Source organism: Coffea eugenioides, unplaced genomic scaffold, assembly GCF_003713205.1.
Source record: "Coffea eugenioides isolate CCC68of unplaced genomic scaffold, Ceug_1.0 ScVebR1_3251;HRSCAF=4431, whole genome shotgun sequence".
NCBI classification, from domain to species: domain Eukaryota; kingdom Viridiplantae; phylum Streptophyta; class Magnoliopsida; order Gentianales; family Rubiaceae; genus Coffea; species Coffea eugenioides.
The window spans coordinates 19,332-39,605 of NW_020863810.1; the positions used below are offsets into that span (position 1 = coordinate 19,332).

The window sequence follows — 20,274 nt, forward strand, 5'->3', positions numbered from 1 at the left end:
CAAATGGAAGAAAGCAGTGAGGAGGAATGGATGCTTGGTTTTCCAATCTTGCAGTATCAAAATTTGCCAGTTCTTGGAATATGCTATTGTCCATATTTGTCAGGGCCATTACCCTGTATATCTTATTATCAAATTAATTTTTTATGTTAATAGGACTGAAATAATTTGCTGCTGCGAAATCGAAGACTCCTAAATTGTCATCATGCTTCTTAATCAAGGTGGAAAAGAAAAACGTAGATCAATGATATGTTACGTAGATGTATGACACAGGATCTTACTTGCTGCCCTTTAGGAACGAGATATATGCCATACTCGTATACATAGGATTTGCTCTTGTATCTTTATCTTGTGTAAACTTTTCAATTATTGTGCACTTGTTAACTTGAGGTCACCATAAAATGGTCAATCTTTGTAACACAAACAATGAGAAAAATGAAAGCAATAAAAGGTGGAAAGTTGAGTTTACCTTTAAGAACGGCTTCATGGAATGTTGGATTGTTAGCAAGAAGTCTCGCGTTAGAAGCAATCAAGACCGATGAAGCATCATATCTTGCTACCATGATAAGCTTTTAAATCATGTATCGTCTCATCACCAGGTAGCAATTCCTCATTGTCTTCCCCACAAATGCTGAGTCTCCAAGTAATCAGATCCTGGTTGGACGGGGCTCTTTTCAGTAGTTTGAACCTCTTCTCGCGTAAAAGCTCCTGTGACATCTCTTAAACCTTTGAACTAGCCTTGAGGCTGTTGTTGAAGCGTGTGAATGGCTGGTTTAAGAGGAATTAGCTACCTTCCTTCTATTATATTTTGTCAATTCCATGTTTCACAATATACTACTTGGAAAGAACAACAATGACAGGACTACATACTTCTCTTCCTTGCCATCCATTGCGAATGAGGTAGCCGCCATGCTCGTATTGTATTCCTGAATCCTCCAACGACTGGTGAAGTCACCGACAATATCTCCATTGCAACTGGCCAGGTTATTTCGTTCTCCAAGTCCCTCCTATTGATATTTTCAACGCCCACAATATTTGATTTTTGTGGCATAATTTTTCATCCCACATCGGTGGGATTGATTTTTGGGAGAAGGATTGAGAGCTATAAATTAGCTCTCAAGCAAACCAATTATGTGCACAACTCAAGAGAGTATTATATGGGTTATTAGTTTTTTGAGTCATTTAACCTATTTATAGTCAAATATTTTAGGTTTTCTTGTTTTGAGTTTAGGAATATTTCCTAAACCCTTTTGTAAGTGCCATTTTGGTCTAGGAACCACTTTCCTACGGCTTTTGTATATCTTCTTCATATTGAAAGATTTGCTCCTCCTCCGCCTGTGGACGTAGGTCAATTTGATTGAACAACGTAAAATTTTGTGTCTTTTATTTTGCTTTGTTATTTGTCTTTATTGGGTTACCACAACCCTTTTATATGATCGATTTTGCCGCCTAAATATTATATGGCTGGTATCTACTGCTTAAGTATTATATGGTCGGTTATACCGCATATTTTGTTCTAACTTTAGTTTGTTTATTCCCGAGCCAATCCTAATAAACTGGTATCAGAGTTGATTGATATATTTTGTAAGATCCGCTCATCCCGTGGGGTTCGCTCACCCTGTGGAGCCCGCTCACGAGATTTGCATATTTGTTTGACCAGTTTTTTGAGACAAGCTTCACGTTACAGATTTTGTAGCAACAATGACGATAACAAAGACTATTATCAAAAAATTCGACAGGAATGTCAACTTCGGGATGTGATATCTCAAGATGGAGGCTATTTTTGTTCAAGACGGAGTTGATTTGACAATACAAGGAGTAGAGAAAAAGTCAGAAACTGAGAAAGATATAGAATTTATCGATATGGATAAGAAAACTAGATCTAGCATAATTTTGAATCTCTCCGATGAAGAGAGGTAGCAGCGGAGACTTCGGCCAAGACTATGTAGGATAAATTAGAAATCTTGTATATGAAGAAAACAGTCGATAATCGGTTATATCTAAAGTAAAGTTTGTATATGTTTCGGATGTCTGAAGGTATATCTATAATCTCCCATCTTGATAAATTTAATTTCATTATTATGGATTTGGAGAATATAGATTCGAAAATTGATGATTAAGATCAGACCCTATTACTTTTGTGTTCCCTTCCACAGTCCTTTAAATATTTTCGTGATACTGTGATTTATGAAAAGAAAATAATTTCGTATCGAAAAATTAAATTTGCATTAAAATCTAAAGAGTTGATAGATAGGGATATTATTGGGGAAACTAGTGGGAGTCAAGCCGATGGCTTGTTTGTTCGGGGTAGATCTGAAAAGAGAAATACAGAAAATAGAAGTTGATCCAAATTCAAGTATAAAAATGTGGTGTGCAACTATTGTAAAAAGAAGGGCCATGTTATCTTTGATTGTTTTAAATTGAAAAATTAAGAAAAGTAAAAGGAGAAAAAGCGTGAGACCATCGAAACTAGTATTGCAATTGATGAGAATGATGGAACCATTTTCTGTGTAACGAAAAATAATTTTAGATCTAACAATGAATGAATTTTAGATTCGAGTTGTTCATATCATATGTGTCCCAATAGAGACTGATTTTTAACATAAGAATCAACTGAAGGTGGAGTTGTCTTAATAGGTAACAATGCCGTTTTTAAAATTGTTGACAAAGGTACAATCCGGATTAAAATGTACAATGGTATTGTGAGAACGCTCACAGGTGTTAGACATGTTCCAGATTTGTAGAAAAATTTCATCTCTTTGGGCACTCTTGAGTCTATTGGGTGCAGGTATTCAGCTGGAGGTGGAGTTCTCAAAATCACTCAAGGTGCTCTTGTTGTTATGAAGGCACACAGATTTGGTACTTTGTATATTTTGCAGGGATCTACTGTTACAGGTGCTACTGCTGTTTCAACAACAACTTTGTTCGATTCTGATTTCACCAAATTGTGGCACATGAGATTGGGGCATATGAGCAAGAAAGGCTTATCTATTTTATGCAAACGAGATCTTCTTGATAGTCAAAGTATTGAAAAGATGGGATTCTGTGAACATTGCATTTTTTGAAAAGCAGAAGAGAGTTAGCTCCCAGTTGCCGGCAGTTCATAGGATAAAAAAAACTTTGTACTACATTCATTCAGACCTCTGTGGCCTTCTCGTACTCCTTCTAAAGGAAGTACCAGGTACATGTCGACTTTCATTGATTATTATTCAAGAAAAGTTTGGATATATTTTATTAAATATAAAAATGATGTTTTCCTAACTTTCAAATAATGAAAAGTTTTGATTGAGAAACAGACAAGAAAACATATTAAGCGGATGAGAACAGATAATGGCATGAAATTTTGTGAAGATGAATTTGATAGATTCTGCAAAAATGAAGGAATTGTTCGACATCGCACTGTCAGAATGACGTCTCAACAAAATAGTATGGCCGAACGTATGAACAGAACGCTTTTGGAGAGAGCGAGATATATGATCTCCAATGCAGGATTAACAAACAACTTTTGGATAGAGACGATCATATGACCTGTTATATTGTCAACCGTTCTCTTCTGCATCTCTTGATTTCAAAACTTCTGAAAAAATTTGGTCAGGCACTCCTACTGATTACTCCAATTTAAAAGTTTTTGAGTGTCTATCATGCATTGTGAATGATGGAAAATTAGAGTTTAGAACTACAAAGTGAATTTTTCTTGTGTATGCTTTTGGGGTGAAAGGATACAGATTATAGTATTCTGATCCCAAATTTTTAAAATTTGTGATCAGCAGATATGTTACTTTTGATGAATTGTCTATGTTATCTTCCAAGAAGAAATTTTCTAATCCTTGTACTACTGATTGTACACAGAAGTAGGTGGAACTTGATATTGTCAGTTCTGGTCCTTCTTAGACCAAATTTTCTTTTCAATAAGTGCCAGTAGATGCATTTGAATCTACTGTTGAAGATAATTCAGAAGAAGAGTAGTATTTCATAGCCAGAGATAGATTAAGGAGAGACATTCGACCACCACAAAAATTTATAAATTTAGTTGCATATGCTTTGTCTGTTGCAGGAGAAACTGATGCAGTTGGTGAGCCTTTCACCTATTCAGAAGCAGTTTCTTGTAATGATTATGCAAAGTGGTTGATTGCGATGAATGAAGAAATTGAATCTCTTCATCAGAATGGAACTTGGATTCTTGTAATGCCGCTGTCAAATAAGAAAATAGTAGGATGCAAATGGGTTTTGAAGAAGAATGAAGGTATTACAGGGGTTGAAAATGCAAGATATAAAGTGCGATTAGTTGCAAAGGACTATAGTCAGATACAAGGTGTTGATTTTATTGAAGTTTTTTTACCTGTTGTTAAACATAGTTCTCTTCGTGTTTTAATTGCTTTAATTGTCATGTATTATTTGAAGTTAGAACAGTTCAACGTTAAGACAGCTTTCTTACATGGTGAACTTGAAGAACAAATTTATATAAAACAACCCCAAGGTTTTGAGATTGAAGGTAAGGAAGATCATGTTTGTTTGTTGAAGAAATCCTTATATGGAGTGAAACAGTTTCCAAGACAATGGAGTAAAAGGTTTGATTCCTTTATGTTGGATCATGGTTATTCAAGGAGCATGTATGATAGTTGTGTTTTCTTCCGAAAGTTAAATGATGGTTCTTTCATTTACTTATTGTTGTATGTTGATGACATGCTTATTGCTGTCAAGAATTTGTCAGAAATTCACACTTTGAAACTGTAGTTAAGTAGTGAATTTGAAATGAAAAATTTGGGAGCAGCTAAGAAAATTCTTGACATGGATATCAAGCGAGATCGAGGAGTAGGGAAGTTGTTCTTGATCCAGAAAAATTATCTTGAAAAAGTTTTGAAGCATTTTGGCATGAAAGATACTAAATCAGTATCTACTCCTCTTGCTAGTCATTTTCGGCTATCTGTTGGTCAATCACCACAATCAGATGAAGAGAAAGATTATATGGTACAGATTCCTTATTACAGTGTAGTCGGCAGTATTATGTATACAATAGTTTGTGCTCGTCCAGATATCTCACATGCAATCAGTGTTATTAACAGACATATGTCTTGCCCTGATAAAACACATTGACAGAGTGTGAAGGGAGTTCTCAGATACTTGCGAGATACTTCAAATGCATGTTTGAAGTTTGAAAAAAATAATAATACTTTGATTGATTTTATAGACTCAGACTACGCTGGAGATCTTGACAGGAGAATATCACTTTCAACCTATGTATTTTGCATTGGCAGTTGTGCTATCAGTTGGAAAGCTACTCTACAACCTGTCGTAACTTTGTCTACTACAGAAGCAGAATATATGGCTGTGACCGAGGCAATCAAAGAAGTCTTGTGGTTGCAGAGTTTGTTTAACGAGTTTAGTCTACATCAATGTGTTACTGTTATTCACTGTGATAGTCAAAGTGCTATACACTTTACTAAAGATTAGATGTATCATGAGAGAACGAAACACATTGGTATAAAATATCACTTTATCCGAGATATCATTACTCAAGGGAAAGTTCTTGTTCGAAGATCAATACCAAGGAGAATCCTGCTGATATGTTTACGAAACCTCTTCCAGTTTACAAATTCAAGCAGTGCTTGGATTTGGTTGGTGTTCATTGTTTGTGATATGGCCCATTGGGATTTATGTGGAGAAGGTGGAGGAGTTTTACTATTGTCGATGGTGGGATTAGAAATTATGCAAAGGTGAAAATTTGTTGATATTTTCAACGCCCACAATGTTTGATTTTTGTGGCATGATTTTTCATCCCACATCGATGGGATTGATTTTTTGGGGAAGGATTGAGAGCTATAAATTAGCTCTCAAGCAAACCAATTCTGTGCACCACTCAAGAGAGTATTATATGGGTTATTAGTTTTTTGGGTCATCTAACTCATTTATAGTTAAATATTTTAGGCTCTCTTATTTTGAGTTTAGGAATATTTCCTAAACCCTTTTATAAGTGTCATTTTGGCCTAGAAACCATTTTTTTTACGGCTTTTGTATATTTTCTTCATAATAAAAGATTTGCTCCTCTTTCGCCCATGGACGTAGGTCAATTTGACCGAATCACGTAATTTTTGTGTCTTTTATTTGCTTTTTTATTTGTTTTTGTTGGATTGTCACAACCCTTTTATATGGTCGATTTTACCGCCTAAGTATTAAATGGCTGGTGTTTACCGTCTAAGCATTATATGGTCGGTTATACCGCCTATTTTGTTCTAATTTTAGTTTGTTTATTCCTGAATCAGTCCTAACACCTTCCATCTCGGGAACTCTCCATGGACCTTGCCATTTGTCATCGCTTCTTTTTCTGCAACTGCGAATTGCAAATGTTCAGACAATAAAGCAGGCATAAGGAATAATTTTATGGAGGTTTTAAGTGAAATTAGCTGTAGAGTAGCAAAAATATGCACATCTTCATGCTTTTCTTTTTATGTATCAATGTTTATATTTTCTTTTTTATCAGGTTAATAGGTGGCTTTATTTCCACTAGTTTGCTTCATCTGAATTAAAGTCATGATATACTTGAAGGTCTAAGACTAGGAAGGCTAAGAACATGAAGGTAGTAGGGATAGTTTTCACATCTTTAGGAACAGTGTCATAATTAGTTAGATCATTACTAAAAGTCCCGCTAGAAAAGTCATCAAGATTGATGAAGTGTAATGGCCAGCAAACATTTTGAGCCGGAAAATCTTTATTATCTTCTCTTCAAATAATAATTCTGGATTGTCTGCCTCGGAGATGCTAAGCAAGCAAAAGATGAGTTCCATTCATGTTTCAAAGTCGCGGGCACGGCTCGGGTTATTTTACATCGGTCTCGGTAAATCGATCGCAATTTTGACGAGACGTAAATTTTTGAAATATTTAATATTCTAAAAATTGTGAATAATATAAAAAAATATGATAAATAAAAATAATAAAAATTTAGCACAAATAATAAAAATTCAAATTAATTCGGGATGATTTGGGACGGCTCGGCCGTTTCTATTCGTCTCGAATACATCTCGGCCGAGTTCTTGGTGATCCATTATCTCGGAGTTATTTCGTCCCAATATCATATCGGAGAGCTCCATTCTAGTTGGCCAATTCTTTGAACCATGGTTCCATTTGGGATGGAGCTCCTTTCAGTAGTCTTGAGTCTTTGCTCAGTAAAAGCTTCTTTTTAACATTTCTTGAACCTTTGAACTAGCCTTTAGGCAGCTTCTGAAGCTTGTAAAAGGCAGGTTGACATGAACTGACCACACTCCAAATATTTACCCGTTGGGAGTACCGAACAAGTTTATCCCTTCAAGCTCCATCTTCAATCCTGAAAAGAAGTGAAAAGATCATGATGAACGTGGTTGTCTTTATCAGAGGTAACATACAGCAACCACATCGGCCAACAGTTAATGATTGGCTATGCGCCAGATAATGTCAATCAGGCATGATTCTTCCTCCCAAGCAAAAACTAGATATGGTGAGGAGTTTTATGAAGACACTTCTTGCAAGCTGCAAGCTGGTAATTCGACATTACTTTTCTTTTGAATCAAACTAAGCTGGAAAAACTGAGACTGTATTATATATAACTAGCTTTCTGTGGAAATTCAAGGCAGAATTGGCTGTTTATTTTTGACACTTGTCTTTGAACACTCATCAGGCATCTGAATAAAGCTTGGTATCTACTCTTCGAAAGCACATTGCATGGATGAAATCTTTCCAAAAGCCAAATTTGTGCCTAAAATCCAGCAACTCCTCTTCTGGATAGCCTTGGTTTGCATGATAACTTTCCTCTCACAGTGGTAAAGTTAGTAGCTTAAATTTCTTCTCGGCAATTATCACCTTCAGGAGTCATCTTTCTTCTCGAGTGTGCCGGACATAGATAAAGTGGAGACCTACTGGTAGGGCCCTAAAGCTAAAGCTACGCCTATTCAATTCTGCACAATTCAACTCCCCTCCTACAAAGATTACAACCTTAAATCCATATTTCTTTGAGCAATACATTTTTTTTTTGGGACCTCTTTTGAGGATCAGCATTTTGTTGATGTTCACTGGCTTAAAATGCACAGAAAAAGTAAGATGAGAAAGTTTGTTTGGAAGACCCAGTAAAATTTTTTATTTTACCTTCTGGATCTGGCTACAATAGCTTGGAACTCATTTTACTTTGTTTTGGAACTTCTTGATTTACATAGATACATCTCTAGTGTCTGACAGACATATAGCTTTTGCTGCAGAGATGAGCTTTCTGGAATTGTAAAAAGAGCCATGAAACTTCTTGATTTACATTGTTGATACTTCTCTAGTGGCTGACAGTGACAGATACATAGCTTTTGCTGCAGAGATGAGAGTTCTGAAATTGTAAAAGGAGCCATTGCAAGAATTGACATCATTGGTGCAGGAGAATATGAAAAGGTTGCAACTTGTTTCTGGGCAGTTAGCAATTTTGTTGGTGAAGTACCCGTAGCAACCAACTCCGAGAGCATTCACTGCATATTTGAAGTCTATATGTTAAACAGCGAGATAAGGAGGTTTTTAATGTCCTTAAAATCCCAATTGATGAATTCTCTGCATCATTAGGCCTTCGAATGACGCCAAGATTCGTATTCCCAAACAGAAATTTAAGGGATGGCTTCCGAGGAAGTCTTGTAAAGAGAGTACTGCATTAGAGAACTTATTTGAGGATCATGAGAAAGCTTTCACATTTTCGAATCTGAGGAAGAATAGTTGAAGCAGAGGCAGATACAGGCACTCTCATACAAAGGAGACGCGAGACCGAGAAAAAGTACCCACCTGTTCTTCCGTTAGATTAAATTACCTTTTACCCCCTATTGTTTGATGATTTATCACATTACCCCCTATAGTTTAAAAACTATATGTAACTCCTATGTGATTTGGATTAAAGTGTCACTTTTAATTTTTCTTTAAAACTAACAGCCAATAGTAAAAAATAAAGTCAAACTAATAAATTGATAAATTCATCCTTTCACAACTTTTTTTTCTTTTTTCCTTTTCTTTCTCTCTTTTTGCTTTTGAAAAAGAAGAGATGATTTTGAAAACCTGTACTTTGACATACAAATCTTAATTTTCTCCAAATACAAAAGGGATGAAAGGGAAATAAAAAATAAATAAATAAGAAACAAAAAAGATTGAAATGAAATATAAAACAAATAAATAAGAAGCAAAAATTACCAAATATTTTTTACCACAAATATTATTATAGGTTTTTAAACCAAATCTTTAATGATATTTTCTAGTTCTTATTTATCTATTTTTATTTCAATTTCTTCTTTTTATGTTTGGAGGGAAAATAAAGAATTAATGAAAGGGTGAGAGGTTCATCCTCTAAACAGAGTTTTATTCTTTCTGCTGATTTCTCTATTTTAGAGGGGCTTTCCCCGAGGCAATTACATTGGGTTGAGAAGAGTTATTTTCGTCAAGTTTTGACTCTGAACATGATGATGCATTGCACAGACAGAGGTCTTTTATCAAGAGAAGTTACACAAAAACAAATGGGATAATTTCAGAAACCTCCCCTGAGGTTTCTGACAGTCTCACTTACCTCCTTTAAACTTTGCAAAATATCAGTTACCTCCCCTAAAACTAAGTAGAGTGTATCAAATCTTACCGAATTCAAATGCACAAACAATTTTAAATATGTATCAGGAGAGATAAAAACACTTCATTCCACATTTGCCCTCATGATTATCATTAGTGACTTAATTTTTGTTGAACAATACAAACTATCTAATAGCTCTTTGTGCATAGCTAAACCAAAGGTAAAGAGCAAATAGTAGTCTTGCCTGCTTGTCTATATAACAGCAAAATGAAGCTGCATAGATGACAATGCATTTTGTTGGGTAGTTGCTGAGCTAAAGTAAAAGAAAAAAAAGAAGTAATAAGTTGAACCAGGTAGAGACAAATGCAGATGGGTTCTTCAAGCAATGTTACTATGCTATTTATATTTTTCTGTTTTAGCTACTAGACATTTATTTAGCTAATATGATCATTCAATTAATTGAAACATACTTCTCGTGATATAAAAAAAATGTATAGTTTTATTATTTGAGTGATTAAAAGTATAAATTTTTATTAGTTAATTCACAAAAAGATTATTATTTGAGTGATTAAAGTATAAATTTTTATTTGTTAAGTCACAAAAAAATTTGCACTATTTGATTAATTGAGTGAATGGCAATTGCAGTTAAATAAATAGTTTAACGATCAAATCACCAAATTCTGAATAGTTTAATAACTCTTTTTGCGATTTTCTCTGTGGAAAATGAAATGAAGTAGCAAGATACTTCATTTCATTTACTTCATTTCATTTAGTGCTAGATACTTTAGTTGAGATTATTTTTTTTTAAAAAAAATTAATTCACATTGTAGATCCGAATTTATTCAACAAGTTTCGTTTGAATGCCAGAACTTAGGTAGATCTGATTTTCAAAAAATCCAATAACCCAAATTGTGGCGCATCACTTTATGAGATGATGTAATATACAATTTACGTCATTGGATTTTTGAAAACCAAATCTGCCCAAATATAAGTAATGAGTTACACTAGATAATTGTCTTACAAAAAAAACATGAAATACATGGCTCTAGAGAAAGGTAACACTAGTGCTAAACTCTCCATTGATGATTGTACTACGAATAAAAAGTGTTAAGTGGAGTAGGAGGTATATCATAAGTTATATCAACAGTTATATCTCCATTACTCATTTAACTAATTCTGTCAAAATAGTTTCGAAATATATCATAAGTTATGAGGGTATATCTATCAATTCATCATCAATGATAATACAAATAGGACGCAATAACCTGACAAGGGAGGCATCTGATATTTTGCAAAATTCAGGGGAGGTGAGTGAGACTGCCAGAAATCTCAGGGGAGGTTTCTGAAATTATTCCAAAACAAATTTTATCTATTTCATATAGCTGCAAATGTTTGAGAGCTACAGGAAAGATTTTAAAAAGGAGAAAATTGGCTTGTATTGCTCTTTTCTTGGTTCATAAAAGGATATGTTTGTATAAGATATTATTTGGAATAATTGTTGTAATATTTTTTATGATATAATGTATGTGAAATAAAAAAATAATTAAATATATAAAAAATAAATTAAATATATATTTACGATGCAAGTGAATTATTACGAAAAATAATTAAGCAATCCAAAGACACTCCCTTGAAATGAAGTAGATGCCAACTGTGCAAGTCTTACAGAACACAAAATGAAGAAGGGCCAAAGGTTCAATACAGAACTGGCGCACCTGTTGAATGGAACGTGTCGAAAGTTAATTCATTTTACGCTGCCATGTGCAGAATGCAGATCAGCTGAGCCTTTATTTTTTTTTTTATCATTTCTTAATTCCATCTTGGTCCCTGTGTATAAATGAGGCAGAGTTTTATAGGTGGTTTGGATTTTTACCATTTGCAGCATATGCAGAATCTGCTCTCTCGTGAAATATATTAACCAGGAAAAAATAGGACGAAAACAATCTATGTATCAAAGAATTGTACAATTCCATGTTTCCTAATTTTGTTCGCTCGTGATGCTTACAGAGGAGAGCAATGGATACTCTTTTTTTTTTTTTAATCTATTGTATCTATTCCTAATCCAACTCTAATCTATACTAAGGGAGTGAACCCTTAACCTCCTATTTTACAAAGACATGTAATGACCGACTGAACTACTCTAGAAGTACTTGGTTATGAAAGCCATGTACCTGAAAAGTAGAAATTAAATTAGTCACAAGTATAAAGAAACAAGTAATGGAATGATTTTGCTCTCAGAAATTACTTTTAGTTTTTTGAAACAAAGAACGAAAAGCTATGCTGGGGCTTCCTATCCATCATCGGACTTAAGTGATGTCATTTGTTCTGAGTGGCAAATTTTTGCAGAGAGGGAGGATACAGGGTTTTACTGCAGGCAAACTATTGCAAGGAGAGAGACTAGATTTCACTTTTTTCACACGAATAAGCTCAGCTACATTGTCTAACACTTTCTCAAAGTGGAGGCCTCCTGCTACTTCACCAACTAAAATAGAAAGTTGAATCTCCTGACAAGATTTTCCTCCTGATGTCCTGATATTTTGCCTCTCTACATTGTTTGTTCCTTCTGATTTCTGGATTATCCCTATGAATTTCTTCCAACAATACCAACCAATGAGTCCTAGGAAAGGAACAGAACATACTCCTACGGCGAGACCAATTGCAAACTTGCTAAGATCTTTATGTCTTTGTCTAGAGTCAGGGGGATTTGAGAAGGTTATTCCGGACTCAGCAGGCGGTGGGGGAGGAGGCGGTGGACTTAACTTCATAATTGTAAATTCCCAGTGTTCAATATGGGTCAATTGCATGGTTCCCTTTGTTGCAGCAGAAAATCCCACGAACATCTCATCTTTTAGGTAGTTGGACAGGTCAATGTCAACCTTCAAGATGGGCTTACTAGGCTTCAAATATGATTTACTTAAGAAAATTTCCAACCTCTTTTCATCACTCTTGTAATCGATCCAAGTAATAATCGGATAACCACTTTTCAAATTCACATCCAAAGAACGCAAAGCAGAGGATGTGGCAAGTTTGACGGATGAAAGGTTGTTGATATCTAACCCGACGTGATTATCATCGGGATCATGAAAGATAGAATCACATTTTGTGTCGAACTCAATTGCTATAAATTTGTTCCTGGTTAAATCTGTAGAATCAACCAATCCCAAGTATCCAGGACTTCCAAGGAGATCATCATTTTGGGAAATTAAGAATGCTAGGCCATCCCCAGGAGCCTCTCCGTCTCCATAGTTCTGAATGGAGAAGGCAAACATGGTGTAAAATGAACGGACCTTTTTCGAATGAGGGTCTAAGAACAATATGGGTTGACGGTAGAATACGACTCCAGCGCTCCTTGGAGCATTAGTCAGCATGCCTTCCCTTGTTAATGCAATCGCCCTATGCTGCAGGTGAGAATCACCCACAAAAGTAAGATAACCGTTGGGTAAAGAATGCAGCTCAAACAACCTGGTCTCTGAAGAATTAGATAGCAGCAAGGGTTGCGTGTCTTTGGAGTTAAAGGAAAGGACGACCAGGGATAAAAAAAGGAAACAGTTTGTAGACGGATGCATCGGCGAATACAGTAGCAATATAAGAATTTCTTGGGTTGTTAGAGAAAGGGAATCTGGTCGAGCTTCTTGATTATTTCTTGTGATCTCGTGAAAAGGATTAAGCTTGCTTGTCTTGGAAGGATAATTTCTCGGAAAGGGAAGATATTCAACCAACGGAAGCTGAAGTTTCTTCAAGGGGGCACGGGTGGCGGTGTTGATGATGGTGGCCGCGCGACAAGGAAATGTTGATTTCGTTGGTGGTATCGAGAGTTTAAAACGGTTAGGAAAAAGGACAGGCATGTTAGGAGGAGAACAATTCACATCCTTAATTTCACAACTGTATTAAAGCCCCTATAGCACTGTATACTACTAAGAAATGAATGGGTGAATATTAGTACGACAGGGTCAAATCCCAGATCACACGCAAATTTAGTGGGTCAGGAGTTGAAAGTTTAAACCTTCATTTTTTTTGGGTCAAATATAGAAGTTCAAAAGTTAGGGAGAATTAGGATAATAGGAATGAGAAGAATGGTAATTCATAAGGTATAAGTTTTGACAAATTTGTATTGGGGAAGTAGGCATTATTCATCAAATACATGCATTATAATCTGCATGCCTAAATTCGTACATGTCCTTAAAGAAAATTTTGAGGGGTAAAAAAATGAAAGCAGCAAGCCTACTGCAAACCATAGTGGATCATTGCCTCCTCTCCTATTGAGTTTATTGTCAAAATAACTCTTCTTCTAAAATATATATCCAGAGTAACTTAATTTTAAAATTTATTATCTTTATGGTCCTTTTTTTTGCCACATAGGCAATGGAAATAGGGGCATGTTCCATTTCTCTTTTCTATCTAATAAATTTCTCGATTTTCTCTCTGGACCTTCCCACAATTTTTCCTTTTTGTTATTTTCCCTTATCAAACGTAATTCTGATAATCCAATATTTATATTAATAGCATCTAAAACTTCAGTATCATCCTTGATATTGATTCAGTGGATGAAAAATATTCTTCTCAAATTGATAATCTAGAAGTAAATGAATATTATTTTCTTGTCTTTTCTATTGTACAGTTTTTGGGACATTCCGATGGCCTTCCAAAAATTTTGAATACTAATTGTTTAAAAAATGATTTTTCACACAATGTGTTTGATAAAATATCTAGGAGGAACCACTATATAACAACATAGATTCGTGCCTAGGATGCCAGTTGCATTTTATGCTTGTTGATTACATGTATAATATAATCTAGTAGTTTTCAGTTTGCAATTGAAAATTGCAGCTTGATTACTTTTTATAAAAGCTCTTTTCAAGGAGTAGGAATGATAACACAAACAAATATGATGCCCTTGAACTTTTTATAATTTTTCTTGTTATTGCTTACAATTTTCATTGCAATTTTTGTTGCAATTTTTGTATTTTTTAAATTTATTTTTTTGAAAAATATATGCAATAGCTTTGATACATTTCAAAAAAAATGCAGAGACCAATACTAGCAAGGTCAATAATGTTAGAATTTATTCTAAATAATTATAAGAAAGTTATCAAATTTATGCAATCTTCTTGTGCTTCTATAATAAATAGGATTATTATCACTTTATCCACTTAACATTCGGTGTTACTATCAATTTTTCCCTTAACGTTACCTTTTAGTCACTTTACCCCTAAAACTAACTGTTAAATTTAACGAAATTTGTTAATTAAAGTGAAAAGACATGTTTAGTCTTCAAATTATTATCACTTTATCTCCATAAACTATAGCTTTGTTATCAATTTGCCCCCTAAAATTATTTTTTGCAATTTATTCCACCATTAAACCAACTTAGCAAGTTAACTTTAGAAGAAAGTACCCTCCTCTTTATATAATAAAAATAAAAAAAAAATTTAGAGTGACTCTTCTCCTTTTTAGTATCAAGAAAAAAAAGTAAAAAATGGTAATTTCTTTCTTCTTAGCAATTTTATTAATATTGAAAAAAATAGAAAGATAGGGAGAAGGGGAGAGAGAGAGAGAAAGAGCTCAATTCTTTTTTTAAAAAATACAAATAAGAAAGAATTAAATACTTTTATTATTTTGAAATTATTTTCACCTTTCTATTTACCACAAAATTTCAATTCTAATCCTGACAACCTTAAAATAATACGATAATGTTTAATTTCTTTTTTTGTAAAATCTAATTTTTTGTCTTCTTCTTTCCTATCTTCTTTTCTTTTCCTAGTATTAGTAAGTGTGAAAAAAAAATTCAGAAAACTCTTTTATTTTTATGTTTTTGTATATCTTAAAATGAAAACAAAGGAAGAATAACTATTCTAACTTTTTTTATTTTTAATTATTTATAAAAAAAGAGTAAATATATTTAAAAAAATTTGACCATACTAGTTAGATTAACGATGAGATGAAATGTCTAGAAAATACTGTTAGAAATTAAAGCTATTCTACCATTATAATTTCAAGGGATAAAGTGATAATAATAATGTGATAATGCTATAGAATAAAGGAGTATTTTTGTTCAAAATTTCTTAACATCTTGAGTTAAATTACTTATGGGGGTAAAATGACTAAAAGATAACATTAGGAGGTAAACTGATAGTAGTGATATAATTTAAGGGGGTAACGTGATAATAGCCTAATAAAAAAAATTTAAATTTTCAGTTCATGTTGAAAACTATATACTAAATTAAAACCTTCCTTCTTATTATCCTACATGACAATTAGGATTATTAAATGGCAACAATAATATTATTATGGGAATAAAATTTGAAAGTGAATCACATTAAAAATATTTTTTAAAAAGAGTGTTATTTTGACAAAAAAAAACTCCTCTCCTGTCGGTGAACTTACCATCGCCTCCTCTTCCATCACTCAAAATTCCTTAGGGTATGTTTGGTTTCCCATGGAATTGAGGTTTGGAATTGGAATTGGGGCCCCAATTCCAAATCTGTTGTTTGGATACTGCTTCGCTCAAAGAATTAGAATTGAATCTGAATTCTATGGGGTCAATTCCACGATTTGAATTCTTTATTGGACCAAAAGAATTCTAATTCCAATTCCATAACTAAACCCTGAGAAACGGGTCTACACGTGGATCTTGTGGGTAAAAAATTAAAATCGGGTCAACTATGTGAACAGCCCTCTCTCCCGATCTAATTAGTCACTTTTCCTCAACCGCAAGTGCTTCTGCTCTGCGTCTTCGCCTTCACCTCCACCCTAACATTTTGCCTCTTCCACCACCGTCTCCGGCATCGCTTTTTGCTTCTCCAGCCATCCCTCTACCCTTCGCCGCTCTTGCCACGCATCTACCCATCACCTCACCAATCGCAAGACTGCTCCGAGTGCTCTCTACTTACCCGTGCCTAATTTTCTCGAACTGGGTTCTTCAGTCCGGAAGGTAACAAATAAAAGCTCTCCTTTGCCTTTGATTTTTAACTTTGCAGCATTGACTATTGAATTCTGAATTTCTTTGACTGGCAAAATCTTTGTACAAGAGAGTGATTTGATGTCTTTCTTCAAGAGAGTTTGGTTAATTAATAGGCTCTAGTGCTTAATTACAAACCATTGGTTAAAACTGTCTTGACTCTCCACAAACGGCAGGCCTCATCATACTTAGCTGATTGCACACACTGAATTATATATAGTCGAGAGTAGTTGTGAAATGATTTTCCGGATATGAACCCCATATGAAAAATGATTTTCAGGGGATTTTTTTAAAGTTATAAAATATTTTAATCGATTTGGACATAAAAATTTTGGGTGTAAATGATAGAATTATTTATTCAAAATGGGTTATACCACAAAGTTCAGTTTATCTTAACTGCAAAAATTAATATAATCGATTTGGACATAAAAATTTTGGGTGTAAATGATAGAATTATTTATTCAAAATGGGTTATACCACAAAGTTCAGTTTATCTTAACTGCAAAAATTAATATAATAATCACTTTAAAAAATTAAGTGGGTTATTTTGTAAAAAAGAAAAAAAAGTAGACCAAAGATATCTAAATTTGAGCAGCGGAATAATCTTTGAGCAAACGAATTAGAGCTTGAATTAACACTAGAAGTGACACTTTGAGCGACTTAGCATGAGTATTCACAAGAAGACCAACTGGAACTGTCACTTGATCATTTCTCAAGTGATGCTCCGAGCCTTACATGAGGAAAAGGAGAAGAGAGGGCTTGATATCCATCCATATTTTAGAGGATATGTACAGATTATTGGAAAGTTTCCGGTACTTCCTGGTTGTCTTAGTGGGTTGTACTCAACACCTAAGTAGAGCTTGGGGGGGTTCTGTAGACCTACACCAGAATTAAGTCCAGGTTCTTCTTATTACAATGCCTGCTTTTGACAGGGCTAATCAGTTGGGCTTCACGCCTTCATGCTTACATGTTAGCAGCATGACTGATCACAACAAAAGTAATACTATAAGTCCAAATAATTTCGAAAATTTCAGGAAAAGTTTATTAGGATTCTGCTTGGATCCGTGAATTTCAACACGTAACAACTTTCAAGCCTAAGGCCCAACTTTCAGGCTGCTTCTGTTCTTGACAGATTTTACCTGAGATACACTAAGCAGATCAACTCTGCAAATGATTTAACACAGAATGTCATGGCTTCTATGCTTCTAGGAGGTAACAGAAGAAAAAGCTCTTACTTCTCTTTAAACAGGAAAAAATCGAACAGAAGAGATTTTAACGTACTATCTATATAGATTACTATTGGATTTGATTCACTTGGATTGATAATAGAATCAACAATGATTAGAGCATCTTACACCATCTACATGACATGCACAAAATATTCTAAATTGCCGCATTGGTCAAGGCATCACCATGAACCTTCCACTTCTTAAACTCAGTAGAGGCTAACATAAATGAACTCGCATTCCGATGGCCTCCACCACCGAATTCCTGCATGTGATTCTATGATTTATTAACTCTTAACTCTAGCTATGCATTTTCATAACTGAACAGGAGAAGTGCAATGAGTTGTGAAGATATTAAGAACCTGTGAGATTTGTGTTGTATCCTCATTCTCAATGCTTCTTAAGCTTATTTTCAGCAGTCGATCATTTTCATATGTTGTACTAATGTCTGTTTCTGAAGAACATGTCACATGATGATGTTGGAGTTTTCATTTAGGTTGCGATTGGCTGTTTGATATCCTATTCTGATGTAGGTTGCATTCTAAAATCCTCTTACTTGACTCCTGAGACCTCTTCTCCCCAAATATCTTGGCACTGAATGAATTTTTCTTCATTTAACATATGTATGAATTTTTCAGGTGTATATTTGCCTTTCATTTTTAGTTCTATAATGCAGTAGCTATTAAATATGTTCTTAAGAACATGACATTGTGATGTTTTTCTGGTGCATATCTGCCTCAGATATGGCATCTGAAGCAACATCTCAGTCAAAAGGGAAAGGCAAAGGGTATTTCACTTGGACTCCTGAAATGGATCGTGTAATGGGCACTTGTTTTATTGACCAAATGAACCAAGGAAACAAATTGGATGGTAAATGTGCATGGAAGACAGCAGCCTACACCGCCGTAATGAATGCTTTATTCGATAAGCTCAATATATCTGTGACAAAGGCTAATATTATATCTCGTTTCAAGACATGGGAGAAACACTATGACATCCTATACCCACTGCTCCAGTCATATAACTCTGGGTCTGCGATAATATGGGACTACTCTAGAGGTAGAATTGATGTTTGTGATGAGGATGTATGGAATGCTCGAGTAAGTGAGAATCCAAAAATTGTTCCTTATAGAAAAAAAAATAGTGGTTGAAAATTGGGAGGATATCTGTACATTGTTTTCACAAGATCGTGCAAATGGAGAGGGCGCCCAAACTGCTTTTGAGGCTAATGTTGATACTGAAGTTGAAGAGTCTGCTAATGTAGAGGAATCATTTGAGACTGATTCACGTTCTTTAGAAGATGAAGTTATGAATGCATTGCTAGCTCGACAACGGTCAAAATCAAAATCGTCATCTTCAACAAATGATCGTGGCACAAAGAGGAAACTAACAAGCTCTCAAGCACTTTACAAGGTGTTGGGACGAATGGCAGATTCACTGGATAAGTACTTAAATTCAGAATGTTCAAAAGTTACAACTAAAATGGTGGAAGATGAGTTATCTAAAATTGAATTGGATAGATTTCAATTGTTAAAGGGTATCGATTTACTTATGAATGACAGGACAAAGTATGACACTTTTTTGGTCTCCGAGATGACTTAAAAAAGGATTGGCTATTGATGCACATTGGTAATTGATTTTATTTGGTAACCTCCATTTGAAGTTGTTTCTGTTGGGAGAAGAAGTTGAGCATATTGCTGGAAGCCAAGTAGAGAAAGCAGAAGCTGTTACTACTCCATCGTGTATCCATGACTTTTTAAATTCTGATGAGTTCTTTGTTTTTCATGTAATGGATCAAAACAAGATTATAGAAAGATTCTAGGGAGTATTTCAGCTATTTTCTGTCTGATTTTTGAGATGATAAGAATGGGACATTGGATCTTTTGTCTGATGAACTAGCATTTTAGGTATTGAGATTAACATAGCAGCCTATGTTGATGACCTGACTTGTCCTTGAGCTGCATGAACCTATGTGGTGATCAATGCTGCTGTTTTTTTGTTTTTTTCATGCTATCCAGATGCTTGTTGAGCACATTTCACATCATACTAGAGATTGGTTAAGAAGTGTTATTTGTCGAGTTTGATTGGACATGCAAGTCAGAAAATGATACTTGTGTTGGCATTTAAATTTTGCTTCCAAATTTTGATGCTGGCCTTCGGCATTTTCATTCGGTTGTATTGTTAGGTCACTGGGGGAAGAGCATCTGGGAGTCTTGAGTTGCTGTAATTTCTATGTTTTTGCACTCGCTGAATGTGTATTTTAGGTATTTTTGCTGTTGAGGTTTTACACATAATTAAATCTTAAACACATTGGTGTTGGAGTAATCAGTAATTTCTGACTACTGTGACACATTGCAGAAAATTTGAAGTATGGGGAGTGAAATGGAGACTTGGAACTTGTAGTAGTTACGACTAACGAACTTGCAAGTTAATAAATTACGTGAATGGGTTATGGTACATGGTTTCTGGTGCATCCCTCGAGCGACATTGGATGTTGCACAAATTGGACAATTCCTGTGTACAATTGTCTTTGCCATCTGATACATGTT

The 20,274-nt window shown here is 34.6% G+C and overlaps 2 protein-coding genes across 3 annotated transcripts; one reads left to right on the forward strand and one right to left on the reverse strand.

Moving 5' to 3' along the window:
• Nucleotides 1–11,847: 11,847 nt before the first annotated feature.
• LOC113757693 (probable L-type lectin-domain containing receptor kinase S.7) lies at nt 11,848–13,107 on the reverse strand. Its single transcript, XM_027300835.1, has one exon. The coding sequence runs from the start codon at nt 13,105–13,107 to the stop codon at nt 11,848–11,850; it is 1,260 nt and encodes a 419-aa protein (XP_027156636.1).
• A 3,261-nt stretch (nt 13,108–16,368) lies between these two features.
• LOC113757699 lies at nt 16,369–19,299 on the forward strand. 2 transcript variants are annotated; one of them, XR_003466454.1, is made up of 2 exons: nt 16,369–16,472; nt 18,467–19,299. XR_003466454.1 is itself a non-coding variant. In XM_027300840.1 (2 exons), exons 1-2 carry the CDS (start codon nt 18,351–18,353, stop codon nt 18,874–18,876), a joined length of 423 nt encoding a protein of 140 aa, XP_027156641.1. In that variant the 5' UTR covers nt 18,340–18,350; the 3' UTR covers nt 18,877–19,259. The 2 variants fall into 2 exon arrangements, 1 of the variants encoding a protein (XP_027156641.1); XM_027300840.1 differs by lacking the exon at nt 16,369–16,472 and adding an exon at nt 18,340–18,363 and having other exon boundaries at nt 18,467–19,259.
• The last annotated feature ends 975 nt before the right edge of the window (nt 19,300–20,274 follow it).